Source organism: Tachypleus tridentatus, chromosome 4, assembly GCF_004210375.1.
Source record: "Tachypleus tridentatus isolate NWPU-2018 chromosome 4, ASM421037v1, whole genome shotgun sequence".
Lineage (NCBI taxonomy): Eukaryota > Metazoa > Arthropoda > Merostomata > Xiphosura > Limulidae > Tachypleus > Tachypleus tridentatus.
In genome coordinates, this window is record NC_134828.1 from 26,704,800 (window position 1) to 26,720,886 (window position 16,087).

At 30.9% G+C, this 16,087-nt stretch overlaps 1 protein-coding gene across 9 annotated transcripts in view; it reads right to left on the bottom strand.

Moving 5' to 3' along the window:
* LOC143248730 (tyrosine-protein phosphatase Lar-like) overlaps nucleotides 1-16,087 on the bottom strand; it is a 242,986-nt gene that overhangs the window by 43,491 nt on the left and 183,408 nt on the right. For 6 of the 9 annotated variants that reach the window (XM_076497397.1, XM_076497396.1, XM_076497401.1 and 3 more), the window contains 7 exons: nucleotides 15,170-15,190; nucleotides 13,771-13,871; nucleotides 13,085-13,280; nucleotides 11,927-12,211; nucleotides 9,321-9,629; nucleotides 5,766-6,077; nucleotides 975-1,172 (listed from right to left, as the gene is read on the bottom strand). In XM_076497397.1, coding sequence (XP_076353512.1) covers nucleotides 975-1,172; nucleotides 5,766-6,077; nucleotides 9,321-9,629; nucleotides 11,927-12,211; nucleotides 13,085-13,280; nucleotides 13,771-13,871; nucleotides 15,170-15,190 — 1,422 coding nt within the window. The remainder of the gene's footprint in view (nucleotides 1-974; nucleotides 1,173-5,765; nucleotides 6,078-9,320; nucleotides 9,630-11,926; nucleotides 12,212-13,084; nucleotides 13,281-13,770; nucleotides 13,872-15,169; nucleotides 15,191-16,087) is intronic. The other 3 variants (XM_076497399.1, XM_076497403.1, XM_076497404.1) reach the window with 3 other exon arrangements.

Below are 16,087 nucleotides of genomic sequence, written 5' to 3' on the forward strand. Positions count from 1 at the left end.
TAACAATTTAAAGCTGATAGCCATAAACTATGTTACCATGTTAGGGGTTGTGGTATGTCACCATGTTAGGGGTTGTGGTATGTCACCATGTTAGGGGTTGTGGTATGTTACCATGTTAGGGGTTGTGGTATGTTACCATGTTAGGGGTTGTGGTATGTCACCATGTTAGGGGTTGTGGTATGTCACCATGTTAGGGGTTGTGGTATGTCACCATGTTAGGGGTTGTGGTATGTTACCATGTTAGGGTTTGTGGTATGTTACCATGTTAGGGGTTGTGGTATGTTACCATGTTAGGGGTTGTGGTATGTTACCATGTTAGGGGTTGTGGGTATTTGAGAAGAATGAGGTCATCTTTAAGAATGTATTAAAATAAACTGCACATATTAAATTTATTGAATATGGTTATATTTAAAAAAATTCTGTCTCCTTGTAAAAACAAAATATATTATTATATATTATTTAACAATTCATTTACACCTCTACATATAATTAGAGAATTTCCGTTTCTATCCAAAGCATGTTGTTTAACAGTTAAACTGAAGATAATACTCAACTAAATATAGACAAAGTTTTTATTACCTTTTGATTCGAAGAATAATAAAATCTTTGTCAGACCCACAATGTAATGATCAATCTAGGTACAGTACTGTTATCATCAGTATGTTAAAATGTATCATTTAATTTGATTATTCATAAACATAGAGTTTGTGAAAAATTTTAAACAAATATATTTGATTATTATAATCTGGAGAAAAAACAAACTATAGTGACATTGGTGAGTACACTTTTAAAGTATCATAATAAGACAATATTACACTGTAGAAAATTATCAATGTAAAAACAATTAATATTTCGTCTGTTCAAATTCTGCCAATTTTTACATCTGTTTTTATAACATTCAGGTTTCTTTTTTGGCATTTGAATTAATACTGATTCATAAATACCAGATGAGAAGTATATGTTAGGGAATTTACCCAAATCTTCAATGACTATGTATGTCTTGTTGGGTGGAATTTCTTTTTGTTCCTTATGTGATCCATCTGCACGGCCAAACATCAAACGGTACAACTTAAGATCTCCATAAATACGAGAAGGTGGAAGCCATGATACATTGACACTAACTAGAGGGTCCTGTTTCAATACCTTTAATATTAACTCTGGCCTTGTAGGAACTGAAAAAATATTATTCACACTACAGAAAAGCTGTATTTCATAGTTTTATAACTGTTAAACTGTTGTAATTTATGATGATAAATGTTTTAAAAAAAGGGTAAAAGCCAACAGTATGCACATGTATGAATACTGCATGTACAAACTTTAGACAAAAGACAGAATAGAGCAAGAGAAAATACACATAAAGCACAACCAAAAAAATATATTGATATGATTTAATAACCTTGTACATTAGTTCAATGATATTTTCTACCACATATTACATAAAAGATAAACAGAAGTGCTTGAAAGATCCATAGGTTCCAAAATAAAGATTAATAAGTCAATATTTTCAAGTAAACTTTCTGTATAAAAACAACTTTGAGTTTTTGTGTTATTCTCCATCTGTGGTTTTCTATGTTTATATTGATAGTTTTTACAAATAAACTTATGACTAATTTCACTAAATATTTTGAAGCATTGCATTTGTTTGTTTTGAATTTCATGCAAAGTTACATGAGGGCTATCTGTACTAGCTGTCTGTAATTTAGCAGTGTAAGACTAGAGGGAAGGCAGTTAGTCATCACCACCCACCGACAACTCTTGGGCTACTCTTTCACCAACAAATAGCAGGAGTGACCATCAAATTATAATGCCCCCATGGCTGAAAGGATGAGCATGTTTGGTGTAATGAGGATTCGAACCCACGACCCTCGAATTACAAGTTGAGTGCCTTAACCATCTGGCCATGCCAGGTCCAAACAATGCATTCTGAAAAACATTCCTAATGAAATTCCTAATAAATACATACATTTTTCTGGTGTTTTGCTAAACAAGTTAAACTAACAAGCAATTTGTTTATAAATGTTAGAGAGGATTTGTGAAACATCTTTTTTGCAACAAATTATTTCACAAAACTAAAATTGTTTAATGCAAGCTGTATTCTTATGTGATAAAATACATGAAAATAATTAATATCCATAGATTAAAGAATTAAGATAATTAAGTCCTTCAAGACCAACACACAAATCCAACATTTCAAAATAAGGTGGTATATATACAAATAAGAATTGATATAAAATAAGTCAAAACCAAAAAACATGTTACAATAGCATATGATAAATGGAAAGGGAGTAAGTTAACACAAAAATGAAGAATTTTAAACCTCTACCTAACTTCACAGAATTCACTTTTGAAGGTTAAAACAGTCATTTCATTATTTTTTTTCTGATATTTCCACCCCATTAAGATGTACGTCACAAGAAACTTCTATATAAATGACAAATTAAAGTACCAAGCAAAACATTTTATGAACTACTATAACCAATACAATGATGACAATTCTCATAAACATTGTAAGTATAAATTAACTATCAAAGTTAACAGTTCATTCTTGAGAAACACATGCAGAATTTTACATTGTATATTAAAATAATAGTATCAAAACCTCTTTATAGTGGCTTAGGATAAGTACATTAAACAACAACTGCACATGGCAAAAAAGTGCAATAAAAATGATAAATTAATAGGTATACATGCAGTCAGTGGCCACTTGATTAGTTACACTTGCTCTTTAAAACAAACAGCAAATTATGTGGCTGCAACTCAATATGTAAAGCATGCAGACATGGACAAGAAGTTGAGTTGTCGTTCGACCAAACATTAGAATGGGGAAGATATGTGATTTAAGCTACTTTGACTTGATTGTTGGTGCCAGACATGGGAATTCCAGCATCTCAGAAACTGATGACCTCCTGGGATTTTCACACACTACAGTCTCTACAGTTTACAGAACAGAAAATGGTGTGAAAAAAAAAACATTCAGTGAGCTGCAGTTCTGTGGGCAAAAACACCTTGCTAATGAAAGAGGTCAGAGGAGAATGGCCAGACTCATTCAAGCTGACAGAAAGGCTACAATTAATCAAACGGCCACTTTTTACAACAATGGTGTGCAGAAAGCCATCTTTGAATGTACAATGTGCTGAACCTTGAAGCAGATGGGCTTACAGCAGTAGAAAGCCACCCCAGGTACCACTCCTCCCAGCTAAGAATAGGAAGATGAGGATACAGTTGGCATGTGATCACCAAAACTAGACAATTAAAGATTAGAAAAATGTTGCCTGGTCTGATGAATCTCAATTTCTGCTGCACCATGCAGACAGTAGGGTCAGAATTTGGCACAAACATCATGAATCCATGGATCCATCCTGCCTTGTGTCAACAGTACAGGCTGGTGGTGTAATGGTGTGAGAAATGTTTTCTGGGCACACATTAGGCCTCGTAGTACCAATTGAGGATCATTTGAATGCTACAGTATATTTGAGCACTGCTGCTGACCATGTGCATCCCTTTATGGTCACAGCCTACCCATTTTCGATTGGCTACTTCCAGCAAGAAAATGCACCATTTCACAAAGCATGGATCATCCCAAGCTGGTTCCGTAAACATGACAGTGATTTCAGTGTACTCTAATGGCCTGCACAGTCTCTAGATTTAAATCCAACAGAAAACCTTTGAGATGAGGTGGAATGGGAGGTTCTCAGCATGATTGTGTGGCCAACAAATCGAGTCAGCATGAACCAAAATCTCTATGGAATGTTTCCAGCACCTTGTTGAATTAATACTGTGAAGAATTCAGGTTTTTGTGGAGGCAAAAGAGGGTTATACCAAATACTAGAAGGTGTACCTAATAAAGTAGCCATTGAGTGTATAATTAACCCTATTTTTAACAAAAATAATGTCTTACCGTAATAAATTAAAGTTCTTTATGCTTAGATACAATTTTACCAAATACATTTCAAATATTTCACTCACAATAAGCAAATTTATTTACATAAAATGCATCTTTTTTAACAACACATCTCTTTATTTTTCTTTTTTTTTTGCTAAGTTATGAGCACAGACAAATACACAGATACACAAGCTGGATTTCAGTGCATACACAACTTCCTAGGGTATCAAATTCAGTACATTAATTCTACCTTTGACAGAACCAGCTAACTTGCACTTGCTTTGTATCCTCTGCTGTGTTTTACTGACTTGAAAACTATTTTTATAGAGCAAGACAGTGAAGTATAATTAACTTAAGGGTAAAACAAGCATTTATTAAATTCAAGAAACACATCTTTAAAGAGTTTACATCTTTGTAACTTAAAAAAAATAAGAAAAATCATGTTATTCTAAATCTAAATAGTTTGAAATAAGACATAGTCCTCTAACTTTGTGATCCTAAATACCTAGATGAAGTAAGTATTTGATATTGTTTTCATCAACATACTAACCACATTTTCTTTGTTAACTAAAAGTTAAAAATTCCTAATTAGCAACATCAACAAATCCATAAAGTAACAGAAAGAAATAAAAATGACAAACCAACTTCTGTATTGCCTTTATGCCTGAAAGAAAAATTACAATATATTCATAAAAAATGTTATTTTTGTCATCTCTTATTAAAGAACTTTAAAAGGCCTTTCAACTCAGACCTGAGATCTTATACCTAAATATGAACAATGAAATATTATTCATAGAACTAAGTGCAACTGTAATGAACAGTAAGCCTTCTTAAATTCACATTAATGAACATGGAAAATCACCTAATTAATTTTACTTTCAGCCAAAATCAGCATCTGCTGAACAGCAGTTTAGTTGTAGGGAAACATCCAAGAAAGTAAAGTGAGGTCATTGAAAATGAACCACAATAAATGAAACAAGATCATCTAAGACAAGACAAAAAACACACTTTAAATCATGACTATAGTAGAATAAAGTCAGTGAAATAAAATCCTGCTGACTTAACGTTGCCCCTCACTTACTTATATAGACTGTTAAGATTAACTGATTATAGTAACTTTAATAATATTATGTTGACTTTGTTACTTTTAAACTTATATTTCTTTATTTAAAATATTCAGTATAAATGTATACATGCGAATTATTTTTGTGCAGCTTTTGTTATAATTAATCATATACATAAAAATAATAATTCTACTGATATTACATGTCAATTTTTATGTTTATGACATTGCCAGCAGATGCACATTATGTGACATTACACATTTTAGAACTTAACATAATGTACATATTCAAGTTTTCTAGTATATTTTGTCAAGTGTTTTTGTGTATTATGGGTGTTTGTCAATTATTTCCAGCTTCTTATAAGAACATTACATTAAAAATCAATTTAGCAAATACTATAGACAATTAACATACTTTTCTTCATTTCTATTTTTAAACATTAGAATACACTATATATCAGTTGCATGCTGTTAATGATATTTTCATCAGGACATCATTTTAAAATCTTGCCTGAGACAACAAAACACTTAAAACCAGACCTGCATGTGTACACAACTAACTTAATGTGGATTAAATAATAGTATTAGTTAGTTATATAATGAACTTGGTGGTGAATTATTAGGAATTACTTACATTTTTGAATTGTACTAACAGCATATGAAACTGCATGATTTGATTGACTATTTTCCTATATTGCAATTTCTGTTCATTGAAATTATCATCATATTTGAGAAAATTAATTCTTTGGTATATGTTTTAAAGCAAATATTTTTACCAAAATTACAAAGTTTATGGGTACAGTAAACCTTTCTGATTACCTCCACCAGTTGTTTTTGCAATCTTAGGATGACTGCGAGTTCCATCTCCCTTACGAGTCACAGCTGCCACTTGCACGGCATATGTTGTGTCTGGTTGCAGACCTGTTACATTATACTCTTCTGCTTTTTCATTGGCTACATCATATCGAATAGGCTCATTGACTAAATCTCCGTCCAAATTTTTCTCCTGCACATGAATCTGAAAACCTCTGATCAGCCCATTTCTTTCATGAATTGATGGAAGCCTCCACTTGACATTCAAGGAGGTACTGTTTATTTCTTTGACCTGGACTTGACGAGGCTCACCTGGTACTAGACAACCAAGATTGTCAAACACACCAAAATAAGTAACAAAAATCTGTTTTGGAAATATTCTTTAATAATGTAAAACTACTAGCAAAAAATGAGAAACAATATGAAACTTACGATACTTTCCAAAGTTCATTCCTAATTATAGAAGATTTCGACACAATAATTCCACTAGAATTTTTACTCAATAAAAAACTGATATTGCTTTGTTTTCAATAATAAAATATTAAGTGACTTACACAAAAAGGAATAAAAAACTGAACAATTATTTTTTAACAGAAATTGAAAGTAAAAACGAAGTAGTCATATTTTTTCACAAACTTAAATAACATTATAAAAAGGCTATAGTTATCTAATTTTGAATGCAAATATAATGACTTAGGTCCAATCTGAAACCAAATATAATTATTTGCACTAAGTTACTGTGAAGATAAAATTAAATACAGAAGTGGTTTCAGTGATCATTATACATGTAATCCTAACAAGCAAACAAAGAAAATACTAATAAAACTACATAGTGTTTTCATGACTTATCTAAGCTAAGCTTTTTAGTTGTTTTTTTTTTAACTTACTGATATACCAAATGATTTATTAATAAGTAACTTGTAGCACTGTACTGCAAATCAACATTCAACCGGTTTGTTAAAAAAACTGAGGCATTTTGTAAGTCTCCACACATATATAAAAATATTAACCAATATCAAACTGTACATAAAAGTATAACTAATATCAAAATTATATACAAGTATGATAATTAATATCCATTTGAGTATAAATGTTTAATAATTTATAAACTACATGAAAGCATAAGTTGATATTATAAGTCTTAGAAAGATATAAGTGGCACCAAATATCAAAGTATATGAGAATGATAACAGATGTCTTTAGTGAAAAGTGAGACAACTGGTATCAAAAGTCTGTAAAGTATGGTAGTAGATCTACAGATCTTCTATGTCAAAAAAATGTGTGAAATAGTTAAAGATCATAAATCTAGTTACTGGAAACAAAAAATTAATTTATCTTCATTTGTGGGTATTTATATCTTTCCCTAATTCTGCCTTAATATTTCTTTGATTGTGATGCAATTTTACTTCATAACCCAAAACTATTGACATACAACAGGAAATAAATATATATTATGTAGGATGGTACAGAAAACATAGTTAATAACAGATAAAACTAACAATCAAAATGTCCACTACATGTAAACAGAAAGAAATAACTTCTAAAGAAGGAAAACATATTTTTAATCATTAAACTCATGTAATATACAGAGTTGAGTATGTAACATGAAAACAACTTTGAATACAAAAATCAACAAGCCATACGACAACCACAGAAGGGGAACAACAGCATGTACCAAAACATATTTTGTGACATTTTCGGACATTTTGTACAGGGTATTACGGCTCCCAAAACGTATAACTGTTAATAAGAATATTGTCATACTTTTCCAGTGCATCTTTATGATCTAACTACATGTTTTGGTAGGTATGTTACACTAAACAGATGACAAAGAAAAATGTAAGAGTGGAAAACATTCTTATAATTAACTTTTAGTTGAAAAAAACTAGAATGGTAAGTTCTTTTAAATACAGTATATAATATACTTAATTTTACATTTAAAATTCTAGTTAAATACTCTGAAAAAAAGCTGCATGATTTTATTTTGAATAAAAAAATGTTTGTGCACTAAATATCCATTATTTCCATTCTGTCTACAGACTATTTCATTAATGAATACATGTGTTTGCTTGAATAGGTTAGGCTACATGTAAAATAAATAATACACATACAAAATACTAGTACAATGTATTTACTATTCTTATGTATTGTGTGTGATAATATCTTGAACCACTAATAAAGGCAAACTCTTATTTTCTTTACTCAATGTTTGGAACTTCTATACATGTGCCTTTTGTGGGTGTCTAATTTTTACATTATTGTATATTTGTCCAAAGCTTTTATTTAAAACTTACCATATGTTATTAACCATTTTTTTTTGCTACTGAAAATTGTCTTTAAAAGAATAATAGTAAAAAATAAATAAATATTCAAAAGTTTTTTTTAAGATCATTTAAAAAATCATTTTTTTGGCATTCTTAAAACTACTTACAAAACAGCACCTATTTCAAAATATGCATTAAATAATTAAAAAAAACAAAAACGTATGATACAGAAAAGGCAACAACACAAGTATACAATGTAAATGTGTTTGAAGAAAATCACTGTAGAAGTGGTTCAGTGTGTTATATCCAGTGTTGCTTTTAAAGGAAAGCTTTCACATATTCCATGAGGGTAGGTATAACTACACAAAAAAATACAACAACATTAAAATATCAGATGCTCTGGACTGCACCAGGCTTATTAGAAAGAACAAAAAATAAGTCAAAGCACAAATTTACTGAATATAAATGACTGTCCCCAGAATAAGGCAATATTAAGTTAAATACTAAGAAAAGCTGTCCACAGATTTGCTGGAATTTACAAGGATGTTGTACACTCAACAGTGAGGGATTCAACATGTAGGATCATTGTACACTCAACAGTGAGAGGTTCAACACATAGGATCATTGTACACTCAACAGTGAGGGGTTCAACATGTAGGGTCGTTGTACACTCAACAGTGAGGGGTTCAACATGTAGGGTCGTTGTACACTCAACAGTGAGGGGTTCAACATGTAGGGTCGTTGTACACTCAACAGTGAGGGGTTCAACACGTAGGGTCGTTGTACACTCAACAGTGAGGGGTTTAACACGTAGGGTCGTTGTACACTCAACAGTGAGGGGTTCAACATGTAGGGTCGTTGTACACTCAACATTGAGGGGTCCAACATGTAGGATTATTGTACACTTTTATTTGTTACTAATCATATGAAACAACTCATTTACTAAACTAAATATTATCTATATTACATTGTACTAATCATTTACTTATTTATCTTTTTCGTCTTTTTAATTTAAGTTATCAACAGGTGCTTTGCAGTTAAATTAAGACACAAGCACCTGTGGAGATTTAGTTTATATACTTAAAAAAAAGTATTTTCGTTACGTATTTTTAAACAAAATTTAGATTTCAAATGATGCCCCTTAAGAAACACAAGATATTTTCACATTGTGTTTGCTATGAAATAAAACAAAGAAAACTTGTACATACCACTGCCTGATCAGTGGAATGTTCCTGTTCAGAGCGGAACAAAGATGTCACATAGTGACATGTAGACAATAGTTGTTTTTTTTACCTACCATCTTCATCGGTGCATATATTAAGTGGTTTGGAGGAAGGACCGTCACCAATGACAGTGCCCGCCAGCACCCATACAAGATACTTTGTCCACTTCTCCAGCCCATCAATGGTAAACGAACGTTCATCAGGGCCAGTCTGGATCTGACGGGCCTTGCTTGGATCATTACCCTCGTCGGCCTTCAAGTACTTGAGTTTATAGTAGGTGATGTTGCCATTCTGCTGGTCCAGGGAAGGGGGTTGCCAGGTGATGTGAAAGGATCGGGAGTTTAAGGCATAGCCGTGGACATCTTGGGGAGGAGCGCCAGGCACTGCAGGAATGGGGAAGGTAAGGGTGGACAGTGCCGGTTATGTGCAAATGGGAAATTTTATAAATCATAAAAATAAATAAAACATAACACAAAATAAACAGAATGGTATTTCCTGGACAATAAAGATTCTCAGCAATGTTTATTTCAAAAGGAAGAGATAAAGTTACATAAACAAAAAACAGTTTATAACTAACTTGAACAGATCATTTTTAATGAATAATAAAAAAAACATCCATGAAATATAAATCACATTGTAAATTGATTATTCTAAATTTCTAGTGACTAACTTTCAATTAATTCTGCACACGTAGTGATTCCTTCAACACTTATACACTATACTTCATCTAATTTCCAGACAGATAATGTACAAATCTATATTTAACAACAACAAAAAAGAAGGATAAAAAAAGAGAAAAATAAATAGACTGACTAATGCTGATCTATCAGTTGAGAATACTTAACCAAACAATAACAAAACTTAAGTTTGTTACTATATAGATTACTGTGAAATCTGTAAAGGTAACTTTATAATGGAAGCAGGGAGTAAAAATACAGAGAAGGTAAGGTTAAGTGATTGTGATAAGGTCAAAAAAGCAACAGAGAAGGGAAAAAATGCACTTTGTGTGTGATTGACTACACATTAAGATAAAATTATTATCTGTAGTTAAAACCAGAGACTTCTTGGTGTTTGTGATTCTTCAACATTATGGAGCACTTTTCCTGGAATAATTTTTCATAGCTTCTGATAATATATGTATTTACATAAAAGGAACTTAAAAGTTATCTCTGAATACTGAAAGCATTTACCAAAAGAACTAAATAAATCTGAATACTTAAAAGAAAGTAACCAAATATTTAAAACTGATATTTATTTAATTATGATCAACTAACATCATCACATACTTATTAACTCCACCTACCACAAATACAGTTACCATATGTCATGCATGTAGACTGTACAGTCTTAGGAGCAAGATGCTAATGATGAATCCAACTGGTAATGAGTTAAAATACACTGTTACTATTACTGAACTTTGTTCAAAACCTTAGGCAGTCTTAACTATTGGATAAACTAGGCTATTGCCTGGGAACTCACACATGGAAGGGCTCCCGATGCTAAGTATTTTAATCTAATTCCGAGCTTTCTTATCATTATGGGGCCCTATTTACTAAATCCTGCCCAGGGCTCCAAAATAACTATGACTGCCCCTGTTCAAAACCTATGGAGCTATTTTTTACCCTTCTCTGTCATTTCATTAGGAATAAATAGAGTTCAGCTATCATCAGTGGTGCAAGGGAAAAAAGGCAGTGCAGCCTTGGCAAGGCTAGGAAAATACAACATGCTTTGTCTTACTGGTGTGAGAGGCCAAGGGATGGATGGACAGGAGCTTGCCAAGCAGTTGGCAACTGACCAAACCATTTAATTACATAAGTGAATTACAGTCCATTGGATTTAATGTTGGAAATGCGAGAAAATAACTTATGTGGTATTGTACCAGCTTAAAACTGTTAGCTTGGTTCAAATGTTTCTATTTAGATATTTTCTAATGGTTTCTATGGACTTTTACGAGGACAGTGACTTCAGGGAAGTTGAACACTTACTTTTCTGGACTTTCAAAATGTAGAAAAGCCTGAAACTTGCAGAGTTGGGCAGTAACTGGGTTAATGTAAGGTTAAAAGTCAGTACATCAATGATGGTTAAGTAGAATAAAAATCTTGAAGTGAGAAAACCTGTAGTACATGTTTGGTATACACTTTAAATCTTAAAACACATTACTAATGTAGTTATTAAACCTTCATAAATTCATTTGAAGTAATTTTATAAGATTCACCTTTTCTTATGCTTTGTTTTTTTTTTTTTGGTTTATGTGTACAAAAAGATAATAGAAATTAATAAATTAACTATCTTTACAGCATGGCCTTAATTTCTTTCCTAAATCAACCCAAAAGTGTATTAAACATACTCCTTTTTTTGTTTCCAGTGTCACCTCAACCCAATAGTATCATCAGCTTGTGAACAAAATATACACATGTAAATAAAGAAATGCATGTATGTTAAAATAATTTATACCAACTTAACACAACCTGTAAATTTATTACTCACGTTGATAAAAAAATTTCTAAACAAAACTAAATCCTTTGCTTATTAAATTATTTTGCCTTTTATAAATTTACAAACTATTTATGAATCTATCAGTTGAAGATAATAATTTTTTTGGAAAATTAAGACATTTGGTCTATGCACAGACATACACATACACACATTCACACAGAGAAAGAGAAACACAGCAACATACCATACTGGTCTGTTCTAACAGCAATGGGAGGTGTGGCAGCACCTTCACCCCTCTTTGATTTGGCTGCAACCCACACATAGTAGACAGTATCTGGATACAGATCACTAAGTGTGTATGATTCTATGTTGGGAATTGAACGATGATATTGCTGGTGGGAAAAGGTATCATTCCAATAGAGTTCAAAACCTATGATATTTTCTCCAGAATATTTTGGACGTTTCCATGACAACTCTACTGTTGTTGATGATGTGGGAATAGCCTTCATGTCACTTGGCTGACTAGGTACTGTAAGATCACAACACTTTATCACATAACAGAATAAGCACTGAAGTTTTGAAATATTTTTTTATTTAATTTACTACATACACGAAAATTTCCATACATATTGGTCTATCATTATAAGATAATGAGTTATAAGAAATATGTTTAGCATTACCATGACTCACAAATATATTTAAAGAGTTTTCAAATGCAGAGAGATCATAGAATTAGTATAGTTCTAAAACTTGAGGACAGCATAGCTAGTTTCCACTAATTTTTGTAAACTGAGAAGAATCTGGGGTTAATATAAACAGTTTGAAGGAACTATCAATAACTTGAAGCTTTTAGTAAATGTCATATCAAAAATACAAATTTACATTATGTACAAGTAACTTCTAGAAATAGATATAATGAAAATGTAATAAATATTTTAAGGTGTTGCCATACATTATAAACCAGTATGAATTGTAAAATCATGAAAATAGTTACTGAGACTCACAAAATAGAAAAAGTAAGTAGGAGAAAGAAATTATAGGATAAATAAATTGTATTTCTATAATAATAATAATAAGGAAAAATATGATTAAAATAAGATTTTAATTTTAAAAGAAAAATATATTGACTAATTGAACAATTGTAAGGTGCTTAATTTATACATGGACCTTGTGTTTTTCTACATTTGTAAAGTGTATGTATTTAACTTAGATTATCTATGTTTAGCTGAAAAGCATTATTTGTAAATATGTTTACTGTTACAGATTTTCAGTAAAACTCTCCCAAAAAGTGACCTTTGAAATCACAAAAACAGTAGAAAAAATTAATAATAAAAAATTAGTCTGATATTTCAGTGTTTTTTCATATATATCAGTTTATATGCCATTCACATAAACTAGTTACCTCCCTGCTGTGTCTTCACTTGCACTGGAGCTGAGAATGGTCCTGGACCTCTACTGGTGAAAGCCTGTACTCTGATGGTGTAGATTGTGTGTGGTGTCATATCACTGATTGTGGTCAGCTGATTCCGATCAACAGTTTGAGTATTCCATGCATTTGTTGGAAGTTTAGGGTTAGTTGTGTAGTACACTTTGTAACTCTGGAAGATTAAGCAATAAAACATCACAAAATACTTATTGCATCCCTAAAATCAAACTACTCACTGTAGTAGTTTAGTACAATGATGTAAATGTTACAATATAGAGTTGTGGCATGCAATAATTTACTATGATGCAGTTCCTGCTACACTACAGGACTGTAACATGTGATAACTTAGTGTGATACAAGACATGTTATATGACAATGTTGTGATGTACACAATATATTGAAGTTTTGATACATGATAACTTAGTATGATACAATACAAGTCACACTACATAAGAAGGCTAATGCATGGTAAATGTTATTAAGTTATATATGATATAAGACACCATACACAATAAGACAGTGACATGATATTTTATTACAATGCAGTACATCTTACATCCTTTATTTGTCATTATACAAATATAACAGAGATGTGGTAGGTACTTCTAGAAACTGTAGTTATGTCATGTTTTATTAAACCTAAGATAACGGTAAGTACTTACAGTCACTTGACCATTTGGTTTTTTAGGAGGATCCCACTGTATGACGATGGTACTTGAACTGAGTGGTCGTGCTGTTACATTTCGTGGAGCACTACCAGGTTCTTTTATAACAGGAAAGATGATTAATGATGTGAATCAATGTATAAATGTTCTGACATTTCATAAAATCTAAAGCTCAACATTCTCTTCATAATAAATCTATAACAAAAATCATGTACCCTACTATTATGTACTAAATAAATAATTAATTACCAATTCATAATAAAGTTACCTTATTACACTGAAAAACCAATACTTTACAGCAAGATTTCTTTTGCAATTTTATGCACATATTATGTACATCCTATTTTTCCAAAAAAAAAAAAATAATTTTATGAAAATTGTTTAAATTTTTAATGCATTTTAACGTGACACTAAAAATATGTTTCATAACAAGATTCAAGTCCTACACTATATTTCAGTTTGTTACAAAGGTTATTAATCTTAATATTCAATTTCAACTATTACACTGATTATTAACAGTAATTTACAACTATGAATGATGTCAAACATACTGGTGATTTCATGTAACTTGTTGGTAACAGATTTCTAGTAAACCAATACTAAAATATGAGAAATAGTACTGAAGAAACTGACACATTAAAGCTGCAGAATTCTAATACTATTTACATTTAGCTAACATCACTATGTACTATCTTAAAAAATTACTTAGTAAAGATTTATGCAAATTAACATGACATCAAACAAACAAATAATGAATATTCATATGAATAATTAAATTTCAAAAAAAAAGGAAAACATACTGCATTCTACAGCAAGCCTAAATACAAACAAAAATTACATGCAAAAGAAAAAAGTCCATTTTCAAAATTACATTATTACTTGATGATACGAATAATAATAAAAAACAATCTACCGCTAAGTTAAATACAAAATTATTATACAATGACACTAATAGAGTAACACTACAGATAAACTGTTTGGCATTATACAATGACACTAAGAGAACAACACTACAGAATAGGATGCAACATTATAAGATAATGAAAACACTACATTACAGCTATTTGTGACATAATTATCAAATACAAACTATAAAAAAAAATCATTAGAGAATATTTATATGATACTATCATATGAAAATACTAGTAAAATTGAGTCATAACACAGAATAGTTGTGAATATCAAGTAATAATATTTCACCATCATTAAAATAATGCAAAAAGAACTAGAAAAATAACTACAAATTGACAATCAAAACAATTTATAACAACACATACAATCACACAAATAAGAACAACAGTCTATAAAGCACATACAGTGAACAGAAATGAAAACAGCAAGCAGCACCACATCAGCTACAAGATACACTGAACAGGTAATAATTTATTACACTTACTGATGGTTCCCATTGAGTTCTCTAGAGGAAGATAAACAGAGACAGAGAAGTAAAAACACATTTCTGTGTACTATATTTTCTGATTACTGATTTAAAAAATCTATAATGATTAAGTTAGATGTTAAAGTAAAATATTTTTAGATGAATCAAACCTGTACAGAAGGTAAAGGTGTACACAAATTACACAGATGTGTGGAATTTTATTAGAAAGCAAAAGCTAATACAAATCATGTTAATGCCTAGCATAATATTACAGTAAGAAACAGAAGGAATAATTTACCTTTTTTTTAAATTACTAAAGAAACATCACAGTATTCATGTTAGAGTAAAACACTATGGAACTATGACAAAACACTCAAAAAATCACACCATTCATACTACAGTATAGAGTTGTGGACTATAACAAAACACTCAAAAATATCATACCATTCGTACTACAGTATAGAGTTATAGACTAGAACAAAACACTAAAAAATATCATACCATTCATACTACAGTATAGAGTTATAGACTAGAACAAAACACTAAAAAATATCATACCATTCATACTACAGTATAGAGTTATAGATTAAAACAAAACACTAAAAAATATCATACCATTCATACTACAGTATAGTTATAGATTAGAACAAAACACTCAAAAATATCATACCATTCATACTACAGTATAGAGTTATAGACTAGAACAAAACACTAAAAAATATCATACCTTTCATGATGCAGTGTAGTGTTATGACTAGAACAAAAAACTCTCAAAAATATCACACCATTCATGCTACAGTATAGAGTTGTGGACTATAACAAAACACTCAAAAATATCATACCATTCATACTACAGTATAGAGTTGTGGACTATAACAAAACACTCAAAAATATCATACCATTCATACTACAGTATAGAGTTATAGACTAGAACAA